This window comes from Neoarius graeffei, chromosome 6 (assembly GCF_027579695.1).
Source record: "Neoarius graeffei isolate fNeoGra1 chromosome 6, fNeoGra1.pri, whole genome shotgun sequence".
NCBI lineage: Eukaryota > Metazoa > Chordata > Actinopteri > Siluriformes > Ariidae > Neoarius > Neoarius graeffei.
This window is the reverse complement of record NC_083574.1, coordinates 35,888,254-35,902,061: the sequence shown is the minus strand read 5'-3', so window position 1 is coordinate 35,902,061 and position 13,808 is coordinate 35,888,254. Positions and strand designations below refer to the sequence as shown.

Sequence of the window (13,808 nt, the reverse complement as noted above, 5' to 3'; positions counted from 1 at the left end):
CTCCCCCCCCCACTCCAATCTGTCCCTCTGAGTTACATGTCAATCCTGGGATCGAGGTGCTGGCCTCTTCTGCTCCTCGGACCTGCCTGATCCATCCTGATGCCCCATGTCTGGTTGGAGTCTCATTACATCGCTCCTGTGGAGGACGGCCCCACGTGGACAGTTGGAGGTCACACTTGGAAGACACTCTGGACACTTACAGTAATGCTTTTATGGCTGAGGACTTACAGTTGACTTGCTACCTTTGGGACTGTGGTTGTCATGAACAGTTTTGCACTCAAGTTTCCATCAATGAAGAGTTATAACATCAACGAAACTGACTTCATGTTAAAACTGTTAATGTTGTCTGTTGTTGTCCAGGTGAGGATGGGTTCCCTTTTGGGCCTGGTTCCTCTCGAGGTTTCTTTCTCGTGTCGTCTGGGGGAGTTTTTCCTTGCCACTGTTGCCACGGGGTTGCTCATTGGGGATGGATTAGGGATAAAATTGGCTCATGTCTTGGGTCATTCAGATTCTGTAAAGGTGCTTTGGGACAATGTGTATTGTTAAAAGTGCTATACAAATAAACTTGACTTGTAACAGCTTTTTCCCCCAGGTCACCAGACTGCTGAACTCCAAACCCAAACTTCTATTTATAACTTGAATATTTCCTCATTCCACAGGTCACGTTGATTTTTTTGCTGCTGCATAATTTAATTCAATACACTTCATATTTATTTCTGTGCTGAGCCAAACTGCAATGAAGCTTTGTTCTGTGTAAACTTGTTGCATACTGAATGACAAAGTCAAGTTTATTTGTACAGCGCTTTTCACAATAAACAAACATTGTTGCAAAGCAGCTTTACAGAATTTGAATGACTTAAAACATGAGCTAATTTTGTCCCTAATCTATCTCCAATGAGCAAGCCTGTGGCGACGGTGGCAAGGAAAAACTCCCTCAGATGGCATGAAGAAACCTCGAGAGGAACCAGACTCAAAAGGGAACCCATCCTCATTTGGGCAATAACAGACATGACTATAACATTCACAGTTTTAACATGAATAATAATAAATAATAACTTCAATTTATATAGCGCCTTTCACAAACCCAAGGACGCTTTACACAGGAGTTACCAACCAAAAAAAAAAAAAAAAAACCACACCACACACTAGGAAGAATAGTGTGAGGTAAAGAGAAAAGTTTTCAAGTTAGCTTTGAAGGAAGAGGGAGTGGAACAGTCATGGAGCGATTGTGGTAATGAGTTCCAAAGTTTAGGAGCAGCAACACTGAATGATCTGCCACCCATAGATGCCAGTTTAAAACGTGGAACACAGTCAGAAGATCTGAGGAAGCGGGAGGGACAGTACAAATGAATTAGCTCACAGAGATAGGAAGGGGCGAAACCATGAAGAGCTTTATAAGTTAAAAGCAAGATTTTGTATTTGATCCGAGAGATAACTGGCAACCAATGCAGTTGCTGTAAAACAGGAGTGATGTGAGCAGTGCGCTTGGTGAGTGTGAGGACTCTTGCTGCTGAGTTTTGGATGTACTGCAGGCGATTGAGCAATGTGGTAGGGAGACCATAAGAGAGAGAATTGCAGTAGTCAAGACAAGAAAAAATAAATGCATTGACCAACATTTTGGCATCAGTTTCCAAAAGAAAAGGGCAGAGACGTGCAATATTGCGGAGGTGAAAGAAAGCATTCTTAGTAATTAGTTTAAGATGGGGTTCAAACGTAAGGGTGGAGTCAAAGATAACTCCAAGGTATTTTATAACTTGGGAAGGACTAATAGACACACCATCAACATCAATAGTAAAACTGGAGAAATTCTGAACCTGTCTTTTGGTACCTACTAATAGAACCTCCGTTTTGCCAGCATTAAGTTTAAGGCAGTTCTTATGCAGCCATTGCTTAAGGTCAGTGATGCAAGTCCTTAGCAGCTGAACAGAGGCTATGGAAGGGGTGATAGTGATGTAGATTTGAATATCAGCAGCATAACAATGAAAGTTAAGGCCATGGTTATGAATAATCTGGCCTATAGGAGAAACATAGTATAAAAAGAAGGGGACCAAGGACAGAACCCTGAGCCACACCTTGAGCAACAGTAGCAGTAGATGATTTATGAACACCAATAGAAATAAACTGTTGCCTATTTGCTAGATATGACTGAAACCAGGATAAAGCTAAGCCAGTAAAACCAAAAGAAGACAGTCTGGAAATGAGTCTCTCATGATGTACGGTGTCAAAGGCAGCTGTGAGGTCCAAGAGAACAAGGACATTGAGATGACCAGCATCAGTTGAAAGCAGGTCAAGTCTCAGTTTCATTGATGTTATAACTCTTCATTGATGGAAACTTGAGTGCAAAACTGTTCATGACAACTGCAGTCCCAAAGGTAGCAAGTCAACTGTAGTCCTCGGCCATAAAAGCATTACTGTAAGTATCCAGAGCGTCCCCCAGGTGTGACTTTCAACTGTCCGTATGGGGCCATCCTCATCAGGAGCGATGTGATGAGACTCCAACCAGACACAGGGCATCAGGATGGATCAGGCAGGTCCGAGGAGCAGAAGAGGTCAGCATCTCGATCCCAGGACCGACATGTAACTCAGAGGGACAGATTTTTTTTTTTTTTTTGGGGGGGGGGGGGGGGGGGAGACACATTAGGTATGCCCAATGTCACCTGAATAAGTAGGAACAGTATACATATTGCACTGAGTACAAGCAGGGACTCCGGCAAAACTAACTATGACGCATAACTAAAAGGGGAGAGTCAGAAGGTAACATAGGCATGAGGGAGCTCCAGGACATAAAGCAGGCAGCCACTACACCATCAACAAACGTGAGCAAGCAAGTGGGGGACTGACAGCACCCACACATCCCAGTTTACCAAGACACTACGTCTGAGGATCCTCCAGATCTACACCTTTACCTCAAACACCATTAACAAAAGGCTTAGACTTAAACACAGACTGTCTCTGATTCCCGAACACTACTTGGAAGGCTGTTCCATAACTGTGGGGCTTTGTAAGAAAAGGCTCCGCCCCCTGATGTAGCCTTTACTATATGAGGTACCAACAGATAGCCTGCACCTTTTGATCCAAGTAGGCGTGGCAGGTCATAGAGGAGCAGAAGTTCTCTCAGGTACTGTGGTGCGAGACCATTCAGTGCTTTAAAAGGTCAATAGTAGTATTGCTACTGGTGGTCTAAGTCTCAGGAGATACTAAGGTTATAGTTATAAGAAAGGGTAATTCCGCCCCAAATCACCAGATTTAGAAAAAATGTTCGCCACTGACCATCTCAGATTTGCTTCATACTTTATGGAAATAGTCAGTGTCCCCAATAAATAGTGTACAAAATTTTAGGCTTGTACCTTCATTAATTTGAGATATAAAGGCTTAAAAAAGGGGCGTGGCCCCAATTTCACTGTTGAAACGCGTGCTACAGAAAACGGACCTAACTTCCATAAGTCATTACTTTTAAACTATTCATGCAAGATTGAACTGTGAACTAATATTGAACTGTGAACTTTCTATTTCAGTATTTAAAGGCCTCTGGCATTGAAGATTAGATTAGAAAGAACTTTATTGATCCCTTTGGGCAGGTTCCCTCAGGGAAATTAAGATTCCAGCAGCATCATTACAGGGTAAACAGAGAAGAGAAACTAGAGAAAAAAAAAACTTCTAGATAAATTAAATTAAGTATTTACACACAAATATAAAAAGAATAAGATATGGGGGGCAGCAGGAGAGGTATTGCACATTATATTGCACATTATCCGGTATTGCTTATTGTTAGGCTAGGCTACTGCTCCTTCCCGTCCTCCTGTTCCCCCTCCTCCCCCCCAGAGAGGAGCTGTACAGTCTGATGGCGTGAGGGACAAAGTAGTTAAGTCTGTTTGTCCTGCACTTGGGGAGGAGATTGAGATAACTCAAAATATTTTACTTGACGTACTGATAACAGATAAATCCAGAAACTAGGATCACTGTTAACTAAAAACCCATCTCATATATAATATATGCAATATAATAGCATATATAATCTCAATATAATATTGAGAGTACTGAAATTAATAGGGATAAATTAATATTCAGTCATACTTAGAGTCTGTAATGACAATACTCATAACTGACTGTTTAAAAATATTACTCTACATCCATCTTTTTTAGTACACCACAAACTCATGAAATAATGTTTCTTAATAGAACACACTCTCAGACTAGAATAGTTTAACTTTGATTGTAATGACAGTCCTGAATATTCCTTGCAGATCAATCATTGCGCGCTCTCAGAGTACCGAGAAACGCTGCTCGATATCGCTATTATGATAGAGCATCATAAGTTGTTTAGTGTTGGTCTCCATGAGACTGAATCTTCTGTCTTGTAGAAGATGTTTATACATGGAAAAGGAGCGCTCAATGTCCACACTCGCCACTGGCAACCATATGGCGTCCTCGGCCACCAGATCATTCGTTTCTTTTTCGCGGTCGCCATTCTGGTTGCGACGCGGGGAGCGAATCTATAAACAAGCAGCTCATTGGCTGGCTAGGTGTGCCACAAGCCAATCACAATCACCGACAAAGCTGCCTTGACCGGAAAGGCATGTCTGCTTGGGCGTTAGCGGCAGTTACGCAGAAGCCTTCTGCGGCAGTTACACTTTGACACGCGAGCAATGTTCCACGATAAAAATTCCGTAATTTCCATCCGTTTTCCGCAATCGCGGAAAATCATTGGCCCTATGAGAGTGAGAGGGCCACCCCTATACCCCATACGCCCCCCCCCAAAAAAAAAATCTTAACGGATTTACACGATTTGGAAAAATGACTTTCCGAACCGAAAAAAAACAACAAAAAACGCAGCTTCCGGTGTCACGGTCTGATCGTGCGCTGGTATAAATTTACCATGCGCATACCGATTTTTTTTTCCCGGTCAACTTCCAGGAAGTCTAAATTTACCATTTCTTGCTGCGATTTTGTACCGAGCATTTCAACACATTTGTGGACTAATAGAACGCAAATTGTGACTACAATTGTGAGATTTGATTATCAGTCGAAGCTGTTGAATATGAATGAGGAAACAATCATTTCCCAGTCACAAAATGAAGATCAGCAAAACACACAGTCCAAAGAGGCGCGAGACCAGCAATTCGCCATTTTCAAAAGAAAGATGAAATTTTTACAATCTTTTTCAGATTTATAATGTGTAGATAATGTGTTTTTGTATTGTGTGAATGGCTTGGATTGAATTTTATTAGTATATGTGTAAATAAAGTTAATAAAGGGTTGTTTTACAATCAGGGTACAAAGCAGGGACGTGCACAGGATTAGAGAGGGGCAGGGGCTCAAAGTCAGAAAAAGGGCAGCAAGTGCATGATTTTTTTTTTCCCGGTCCTTTCCAAAACATGGAAATGTAGAATTAAAATTAAACGTACTAATAGGAAGGTAAGTACTTAGGCCAAAAAAAAAAAAAAAAAGTGTATTTCCGGTAACCCGACCGACCGAGAATTTCGGCGGCAAAATTGCCGACTGTAAAGTTATTACAAATTTCCCTCGATATTTTAGTGTAAGCGGCGTTAGTTTGTCATAATTTTTTGTTTCAACGCATTCAAGTTGTGAAAGAAACGATAAAAAGTAAAATGTTTCGCCACTTCTATCAGCCCTCCTGCATAAACATGGAAGCGCACTTGTATACTGAAGGAGGAAGGGAAAACTGAGCCGAGTCGCCATTTTGAATCCTCATTCAAGGCTGTAATGCAAATCGCTTCCTCTTCAGTATACAAGTGCACTTCCATGGCAGGGAAAAACACTACATTTTGCCACCAATGTAGTCCCCTATTTATACAAATAGGAGTCATTCAGGATTCAGCCATGTTTGTGCTCGGTGTTTTTGCTCGACCCAAGTTCTACAGTAGGCTAGGCCGTCTGCTTTTAATGGAAGTAGCCTAGGACGTTATTTTCACGTTATTTCTTGATAAGGTGTTTTCACGTTATTACATGAAAATATCATGAAATAACGTGATAATTTCATATCATGAAATTACGTGATGTTATTACATGATAAATATATTGTAAAAACGTGATAACTTTGTTAACAATATCTTTTCACGTAATTACTTGATTCTACGCCAATTTTTTTTGAGTGTGGCAGCAATACGCTTCCGATCATAACTCGAACTCTTGCGATATTTTTTTTTATTCGTTTAAAGATTTAAAACACTTATTTTATTATGATGTGTGGTATAAGGGATTCTGTGCCAAAATACTATTTCGTAAGATGTTTGTGTTAATTCTTTCAAACAAACAAAAAAATTAAGAAAAAAAAAATTCCCTACCTACCGACCTTATTTTAGTATTTCATGTCACTGGAAACACACCATCTTTTTTTTTTGGGCCTTAGCTATGTGTCCTGTGTTAGTGAAAGTGATATGCAATTGCCATTTCTTTTGTGTCAGCAAAATTGTCACTCACATTATCATGGGCTTGGAAGACATGCAAAGCAATAAAACACTGGTGCATTATTAGGCTTTTTTATTGTTAAAGATTTAACATTGAACAGTGAAACCTGAACTTTGAACAAATAAGTAAATAGTCTAATGGAGAAAATGATAAAAATCAGTCCGTCAGGTCATGTCAGTTAACAAGTAGATTATTAAACTACAGAGACTTAAATTACTCGCACAAATGTCATGTGCATACCGTTTGAAAGGGCTAACTGTTAGACCATAACTCACATGTTCAAGCTGCCTCACTGTAACGTCTCCTCTGTTATCATTGTGGCAGCGCAGCGGCTTCTTCCCTCTCACTCCCGTCCACGCGCCCCCTCTCTCTGGCCGCACTCGAGCGGAGCAGCAATGGACAGAGAAGCGGCAGCTCAACGCACACAACCACCCCGTATTACAAGAAAATTGGTAGACTGCCGTGGAGTTTTGTACCGCTGTTGTTTTAAACTAACAGGACTGTATTATTTATTATTAGGATTATTATAATTATTATTTTAAAAGGGCAACATTTAATTCGAGGCAAAAAAGGGCAGGGGCTCAAAAGCACCCCTAAAGCCCTGTGTGTGCACGTGCCTGCTACAAAGTTTGTGTCACAGGGGTCCAAAATTCAAACTGATTCTTGTACCAGTTTAAGTGAAGGACAAGTTAAAGAACAGATAGGCATGTGTAATAGTTTGTATTATTACAAGATTAAGTGTAGCTTTAAGCAGGGCTGGGAGAAACAAATGAAGTGATTCTCGGAGAGGACATTTTGTCACCAATTTTTTTTTTTTTTTGCATGGTAAATAGAGCTATCACAGGGCTACAATAAACAACCAAGTTTATTTAGTCAAGCCTTTTGATATTGAAGTGTTAAATATGATTTTTAGCTTGCGTACCCTGATTGTAAAACAACCCTTAACTTAAAGTTAATAAATTTATCTGGTAAATTCAGACTGGTGGTAAATTCAGACCGTGACAACGGTGTCATGATCTGAATTTACCACCGGTCTGAATTTACCAGGTGAATTTAAACTGTAGCAGCCACGGTCTAACCTTACCACAGTATAAATTTACCAACTTGGTATAATTGGGCCTAGTCTGAATTTACCAGCCTAATATGAGATTTATGTTCATACTTGAATTATTTACACTTTATCTTGATGAATATTGATTTAAGTAAGACGCCTCATGATTATAATAATTTAGTTAAGGGTTGTTTTACAATCAGGGTATGCAAGCTAAAAATCACATTTAACACTTATCATTATCAAAAGGCTTAACTAAATAAACTTGGTTGTTTATTGTAGCCCTGTGATAGCTCTATTTACCATGCAATAAAAAAAAAAAAAAAAAAAAAATGGCGATAATGTTATTTTTGGTGAATGTATGGCAATATATGTCATATTTAGCAAAATTACTCGTGTCATTTAGAAAAAGTGCTTTTTTGACCACGGGTAGCTCCAAAAGGGATGCACTTACATCATTCTTTATACCATCAAACACATATTTGGTTCCATATCATTGGAAACGTAGTTAAGTTTTAATGTTGAACGCCAGTAAGTTTTCAAACTATTTTGATCAAATTAGTATGCAATTGTGTCAAAAAAAATGTCCTCTCCGAGACAGCTAATTTTTCAATATAAAATAACATATCTAAAATGATTATTTTCATCCTAAAATGTGGTCAAGATATTGGGACATAAATATTAGAGACAACTAACACACAGCTTACAGCCTTATATTTAAAAGCACTATGGAAGTAGTGGATTCTGAACTGTCAAAAAAAAAAAAAGTCCTCTCCGAGAATCACTTCATTTGTTTCTCCCAGCCCTGCTTAAAGCTACACTTAATCTTGTTATAACACAAACTATTACACATGCCTATGTTCATATGTATTAATTTCCAAAAGTGGAGACTTGATAGTTTTTTTTTTTTTAATTTGAATTTTGGACCCCTGTGACACAAACTTTCTACCCTGATTTTAAAACAACCCTTATTCTCTCAAATCAGGGATCCCAGCAGTAATTGAAAAAAAATAGAGGAATGTAAGAAACTATCACCGGGCGGCACGGTGGTGTAGGCTAGTGGTTAGCGCTGTCGCCTCACAGCAAGAAGGTCCGGGTTCGAGCCCCGGGGCCGGCGAGGGCCTTTCTGTGCAGAATTTGCATGTTCTCCCCGTGTCCGCGTGGGTTTCCTCCGGATGCTCCGGTTTCCCCCACAGTCCAAAGACATGCAGGTTAGGTTAACTGGTGACTCTAAATTGACCGTAGGTGTGAATGTGAGTGTGAATGGTTGTCTTTGTCTATGTGTCAGCCCTGTGATGACCTGGCGACTTGTCCAGGTCATCACCTTTCGCCCGTAGTCAGCTGGGATAGGCTCCAGCTTGCCTGCGACCCTGTAGAAGGATAAAGCGGCTAGAGATAATGAGATGAGAAACTATCAGCAGGGGTCAAGGGGGCTGCCTGAAGCTGTTGAGATTTTAACATTTAAAGATGCTATAGAACACATTTTTTATATAGATTTTAACATAGAAAAGCAACAGAATTTAACCATTATGTATATCTATTTGATGCCATATTTTGTAATCAATGACATAAGTGGCAAAAAAAAAAATTATAAAAATTAGATGAAAATGTAGCTTTGAAGAATATACTTTCCTAAATATTCCACTGATTTTGTTATAACAATAGTATCCATAGTTCATCTCATTTGTTTATTTTTTTTTGTTTCAAGTTGTCAAAACTAGTCTAATATAAGCCACATTCATTTTTCAAAAATCATGAATATGAGCAGAAATCAATGATTCAGTAATATTAGATATATACATATGTACAGCAAATACTGGAGATATTTGATTTAAACCTCTCTTTTTGAAAGGTTTCACTGCACAGGAATTGAATGCTCTTTTCTGGGCTGCATTCTGTCTTTCCTCCGCTTTTGTTTTTCTGATCTTTCCTTCTGCTTTTCTGATGTTCCTGCAGTGCTCTGAATTAAGTTCAACGCATTAGAAACAAAAGCACGAACGGAGTTAAAACATGTTTTCTAGCAAATGGGCGCAGCCATATTGTTTTCTTGTTCTATCGCGTGCAGTCTCGCGTCAGTGTTGCCAGATACTCCTGACGTTTTCCAGCCCAAAATATGTTCAAAACACGCCAAAATGCACTTGAAACCCCCCCAACTGGGCGGAGAAGCGCGCAATCTGGCAACACTGCTCGCGGTATTTACATCAATTTAACTTCCGAGTGTTCCCAAATGTCAACGAGAACAAACGAAGCCGACGAAAACATCGCTAAACAAGCAAACCAAATCAGAACGTATTCTGCTGGTCATTTTACTTAAGCATATTTTTAATGGATATACAAGAGATTTAAAAAAAAAAAAAAAACACTTGCTAGAAAATAGCGGAATCCCGCTAAATAGCGGACGTCTGGGATCCCTGTACAATTTACCAACTTGGTATAATTAGACTGCTGTCATTGGACCTAGTCAGAATTTCCCAGCCCAATATGATAGATTTATGATCATACTTCAAGTCAAGTCAACTTTATTGTCAAATATGCTATACATGCTCGACATACAGCACAGATGAAATATCAGTCCTCTGACCCACGGTGCAAACAGGCAATGCAATAAATAAAAATAGAATAATTGAAAAAAAAATATATATATATATATATATATATATATATATATATAAATAAACAAACACTAGATAAGAACTACACACAGACTAAACACTCAGACAATATAAACACTCTAGATATAAACTAGACGTAGACTAAACACTCATAAATAAAATACACACACACAAATTGGTTCAAATAACCAAACAGTCAAGGGCACTTGAGGTATCGCAAGTAAACATGAAATAAGCAGTATAAACAAACTAGCAGCTGTTAAGATGATCCACAAATAAATTATTTTCACTTTATCTTGATGAATATTGATTTGTTTGAGTGAGACTCATCATGATTAGGATTTCTGACGTTTCGGTGGTCTTTCTTGTCAGTGTCACTGGAGTGCTTTCCAGTTTGTAGGAAGAAGGGAAGTTGGTCAGCTTCCTTTTGAAAATGGCGAATCGGTCTCGCGCCTCTTTGGACTGTGTGTTTTGCTGATCTTCATTTTGTGACTGGGAAATGATTGTTTCCTCATTCATATTCAACAGCTTCGACTGATAATCAAATCTCACAATTGTAGTCACAATTCGCGTTCTATTAGTCCACAAATGTGTTGAAATGCTCGGTACAAAATTGCAGCAAGAAACAGTAATTTCGACTTCCCGGAAGTTCGGTCTGCGCATGCGCACGGTACTTATACCGACAGACCCGCTCGCCAGCCAATCAGAGTGCAGGATTTGATGAAAACCGCCCCGCGAAAAAAATACCATGTGATTATAAGACAAAGTTGTAACTATGGGAAACTGCTCGTGATTATGGAGGCGGAAGTGCGCTTCTACAGAACTGGGTCATGACCGGAAGCTGAAAACAATAAAAGTTCCGCACTACCTCATCTTAACAGCTGCTAGTTTGTTTACCTCAAGTGCCCTTGACTGTTTGGTTATTTGAACCAATTTGTGTGTATATATATATATATATATATATATATATATATATATATATATATATAGTGTTTAGTCTACGTCTAGTTCATATCTAGAGTGTTTATACTGTTTATATTGTTGTTTGTTTTTTTTCAATTATTCTATTTTTATTTATTGCATTGCCTGTTTGCACCGTGGATCAGAGAGGACTGATATTTCATCTGTGCTGTATGTCGAGCATATGACAATAAAGTTGACTTGACTTGAGTTGATAAAGCAGGCTGACTTCTCACCTGGACGGGCTGCACACAGGACTGGTGGAGTAGAAGTCGGTGAGCCGGAGCCCGTGAGCCGCCATTCGGTCCAGGTTCGGTGTGAGTGATGTGGGATGACCTGAGAAACCCAAATCTCCATAACCCAAATCATCCGCAAACAGCAGCACGAAGTTGGGCGGAACCGCAGCCTGGCACAGAGAGAGCAGAGCAAACCCCACCAGCACACACTCCATCCTCTCCCCGGGGAAACAAGCAGCAACTCCGACACACACACTTCTTATTCCATCAGCACACTCTGCTCCTCAACCGCCCACGCGTTTATCCCGGAAGTAACAGATCCGAAACCCCGAGCTTGTTTATCCCATTCTCCACCAGCCTTCAAGGAACTCGCGAGACCGGGTTTGACAGTCTCATCATGTGATCATGATTTGCCTACGTCACCGCAAAGACTCATGGGATTTGAAGTTTCTGTCATACATCAATGGAGAGGAGATAACTGATCGCAGTTGACGCTGAGCATAGTGTCACATATTCGTCCGTGGCTACAGGACTTTGTCTCATCTCATTATCTCTAGCCGCTTTATCCTGTTCTACAGGGTCGCAGGCAAGCTGGAGCCTATCCCAGCTGACTACGGGCGAAAGGCGGGGTACACCCTGGACAAGTCGCCAGGTCATCACAGGGCTGACACATAGACACAGACAACCATTCACACTCACATTCACACCTACGGTCAATTTAGAGTCACCAGTTAACCTAACCTGCATGTCTTTGGACTGTGGGGGAAACCGGAGCACCCGGAGGAAACCCACGCGGACACGGGGATTTTGCAAACTCCACACAGAAGGGCCCTCGCTCGAACCCAGGACCTTCTTGCTGTGAGGCGACAGCGCTAACCACTACACCACCGTGCCGCCCACAGGACTTTGTGTTAAAATAATTTAAATTCTAATATCTAAATTAAACCTAGCACTATAGCCCAGTCACTGAATTAAACTTTCATCTAAAAAGGATCGCAAAGCTGCATTCATACTCAGAAAGAAACTTAGTTGGTTTAGGTAACAAAGGTTCATGCCAGTTTAATGGTTTTCTTACAATAAGAGCATTTGCGCAGTTTGCTCTCAGTAAGTTTCTGATTCTTTTCTCAGGTTTCAAAAAGTTTTAAAGTATTTCTTTGTGCATAGTTTCCTTTAACGCCAGGGGGTTAAGAAATGTAACAAAGCGTAAAGCTTTATTTTTATTTTTATTTGCTAAACAGCAGAATACAGTTTTTTGTTTTTGTCAAGAGTCTCACTCAATTACAAATGATGCTAATTTCTGGAGAAGCCAATGGGGTAATGATATGTGGTTGGCTGGGCATACACTGTGCGATTTTTGGCCCGATTTTGACACGATTTTCACTCGTGCGACTATTTTGGAGATCGGGCCGATTTTTGGCTCAATCGTGCGTCTCGGATCGTGTAGTATACATGGGGTAACGACAAGCGATTAACACTTCACGACCTCCTCCCGATCGATCGGATGAAAATCAAACATGTTTGAAATCCTGGTCGCCCATCATGAGGCTATCGCACTGTTGAAGCAGTGTCACGAGCCGATTTACCTCAACCTGTCACACTACACATGCGCGAACACAGATACAGAAGAGAAAACAAACACTGAGCAGCACTTCCGGTCTCCTTCTTCACATAACTTAGAGATGGGATTTATGGCTCTTTGATGGGATCCGCATCTTTGTGATCCGTTCTTTGAAAAGAGCCGTTCAAAAGACTGGCTCATTTGGCTCTTTTTTAAAATATTTATTCAGTTTTAAGAAGACAGCGTCTAAAGAAGCCAGATCCCTCTGCTTAGACAGTGACATCAATATTTCTGGACATACCTTTTATATAAAGCAACCTTATTGTAACCCCTAAACGCTCATAAATAACCATTAAAAAACAATGAGGGCTTCAATGAATGTCAATGCAGAACGGCTTTTCTCATCTCATCATCTGTAGCCGCTTTATCCTGTTCTACAGGGTTGCAGGCAAGCTGGAGCCTATCCCAGCTGACTACGGGCGAAAGGCGGGGTACACCCTGGACAAGTTGCCAGGTCATCACAGGGCTGACACATAGACACAGACAACCATTCACACTCACATTCACACCTACGGTCAATTTAGAGTCACCAGTTAACCTAACCTGCATGTCTTTGGACTGTGGGGGAAACCGGAGCACCCGGAGGAAACCCACGTGGACACGGGGAGAACATGCAAACTCCGCACAGAAAGGCCCTCACCGGCCACGGGACTCGAACCCGGACCTTCTTGCTGTGAGGCGACAGCGCTAACCACTACACCACCGTGCCGCCCCTAACGGCTTTTCTGTTAAAAAAAAAAAAAGAACCCACTCAAGAACATAGTTATCAAGAACGCAAGAATATTTTATAGAAAAACACTTGTTTTACAAAAATATTTAACTCTGAGATACAAAATAGATACAACTAGACAAACAGATAAATAAATAAAATACACAAAAATAGAACAAACAAAATGACGATA

General features: G+C 40.4%; 1 protein-coding gene across 1 annotated transcript in view; it reads right to left on the bottom strand.

Annotated features, from left to right (window-relative positions):
* The window catches only part of arsa (arylsulfatase A), a 45,418-nt gene extending 33,762 nt beyond the window's left edge, over positions 1–11,656 (bottom strand). Inside the window, exon 1 of the mRNA XM_060923597.1 lies at positions 11,289–11,656. Coding sequence (XP_060779580.1) covers positions 11,289–11,503 — 215 coding nt within the window. The 5' untranslated portion in view covers positions 11,504–11,656. The remainder of the gene's footprint in view (positions 1–11,288) is intronic.
* Between the last annotated feature and the right edge of the window lie 2,152 nt (positions 11,657–13,808).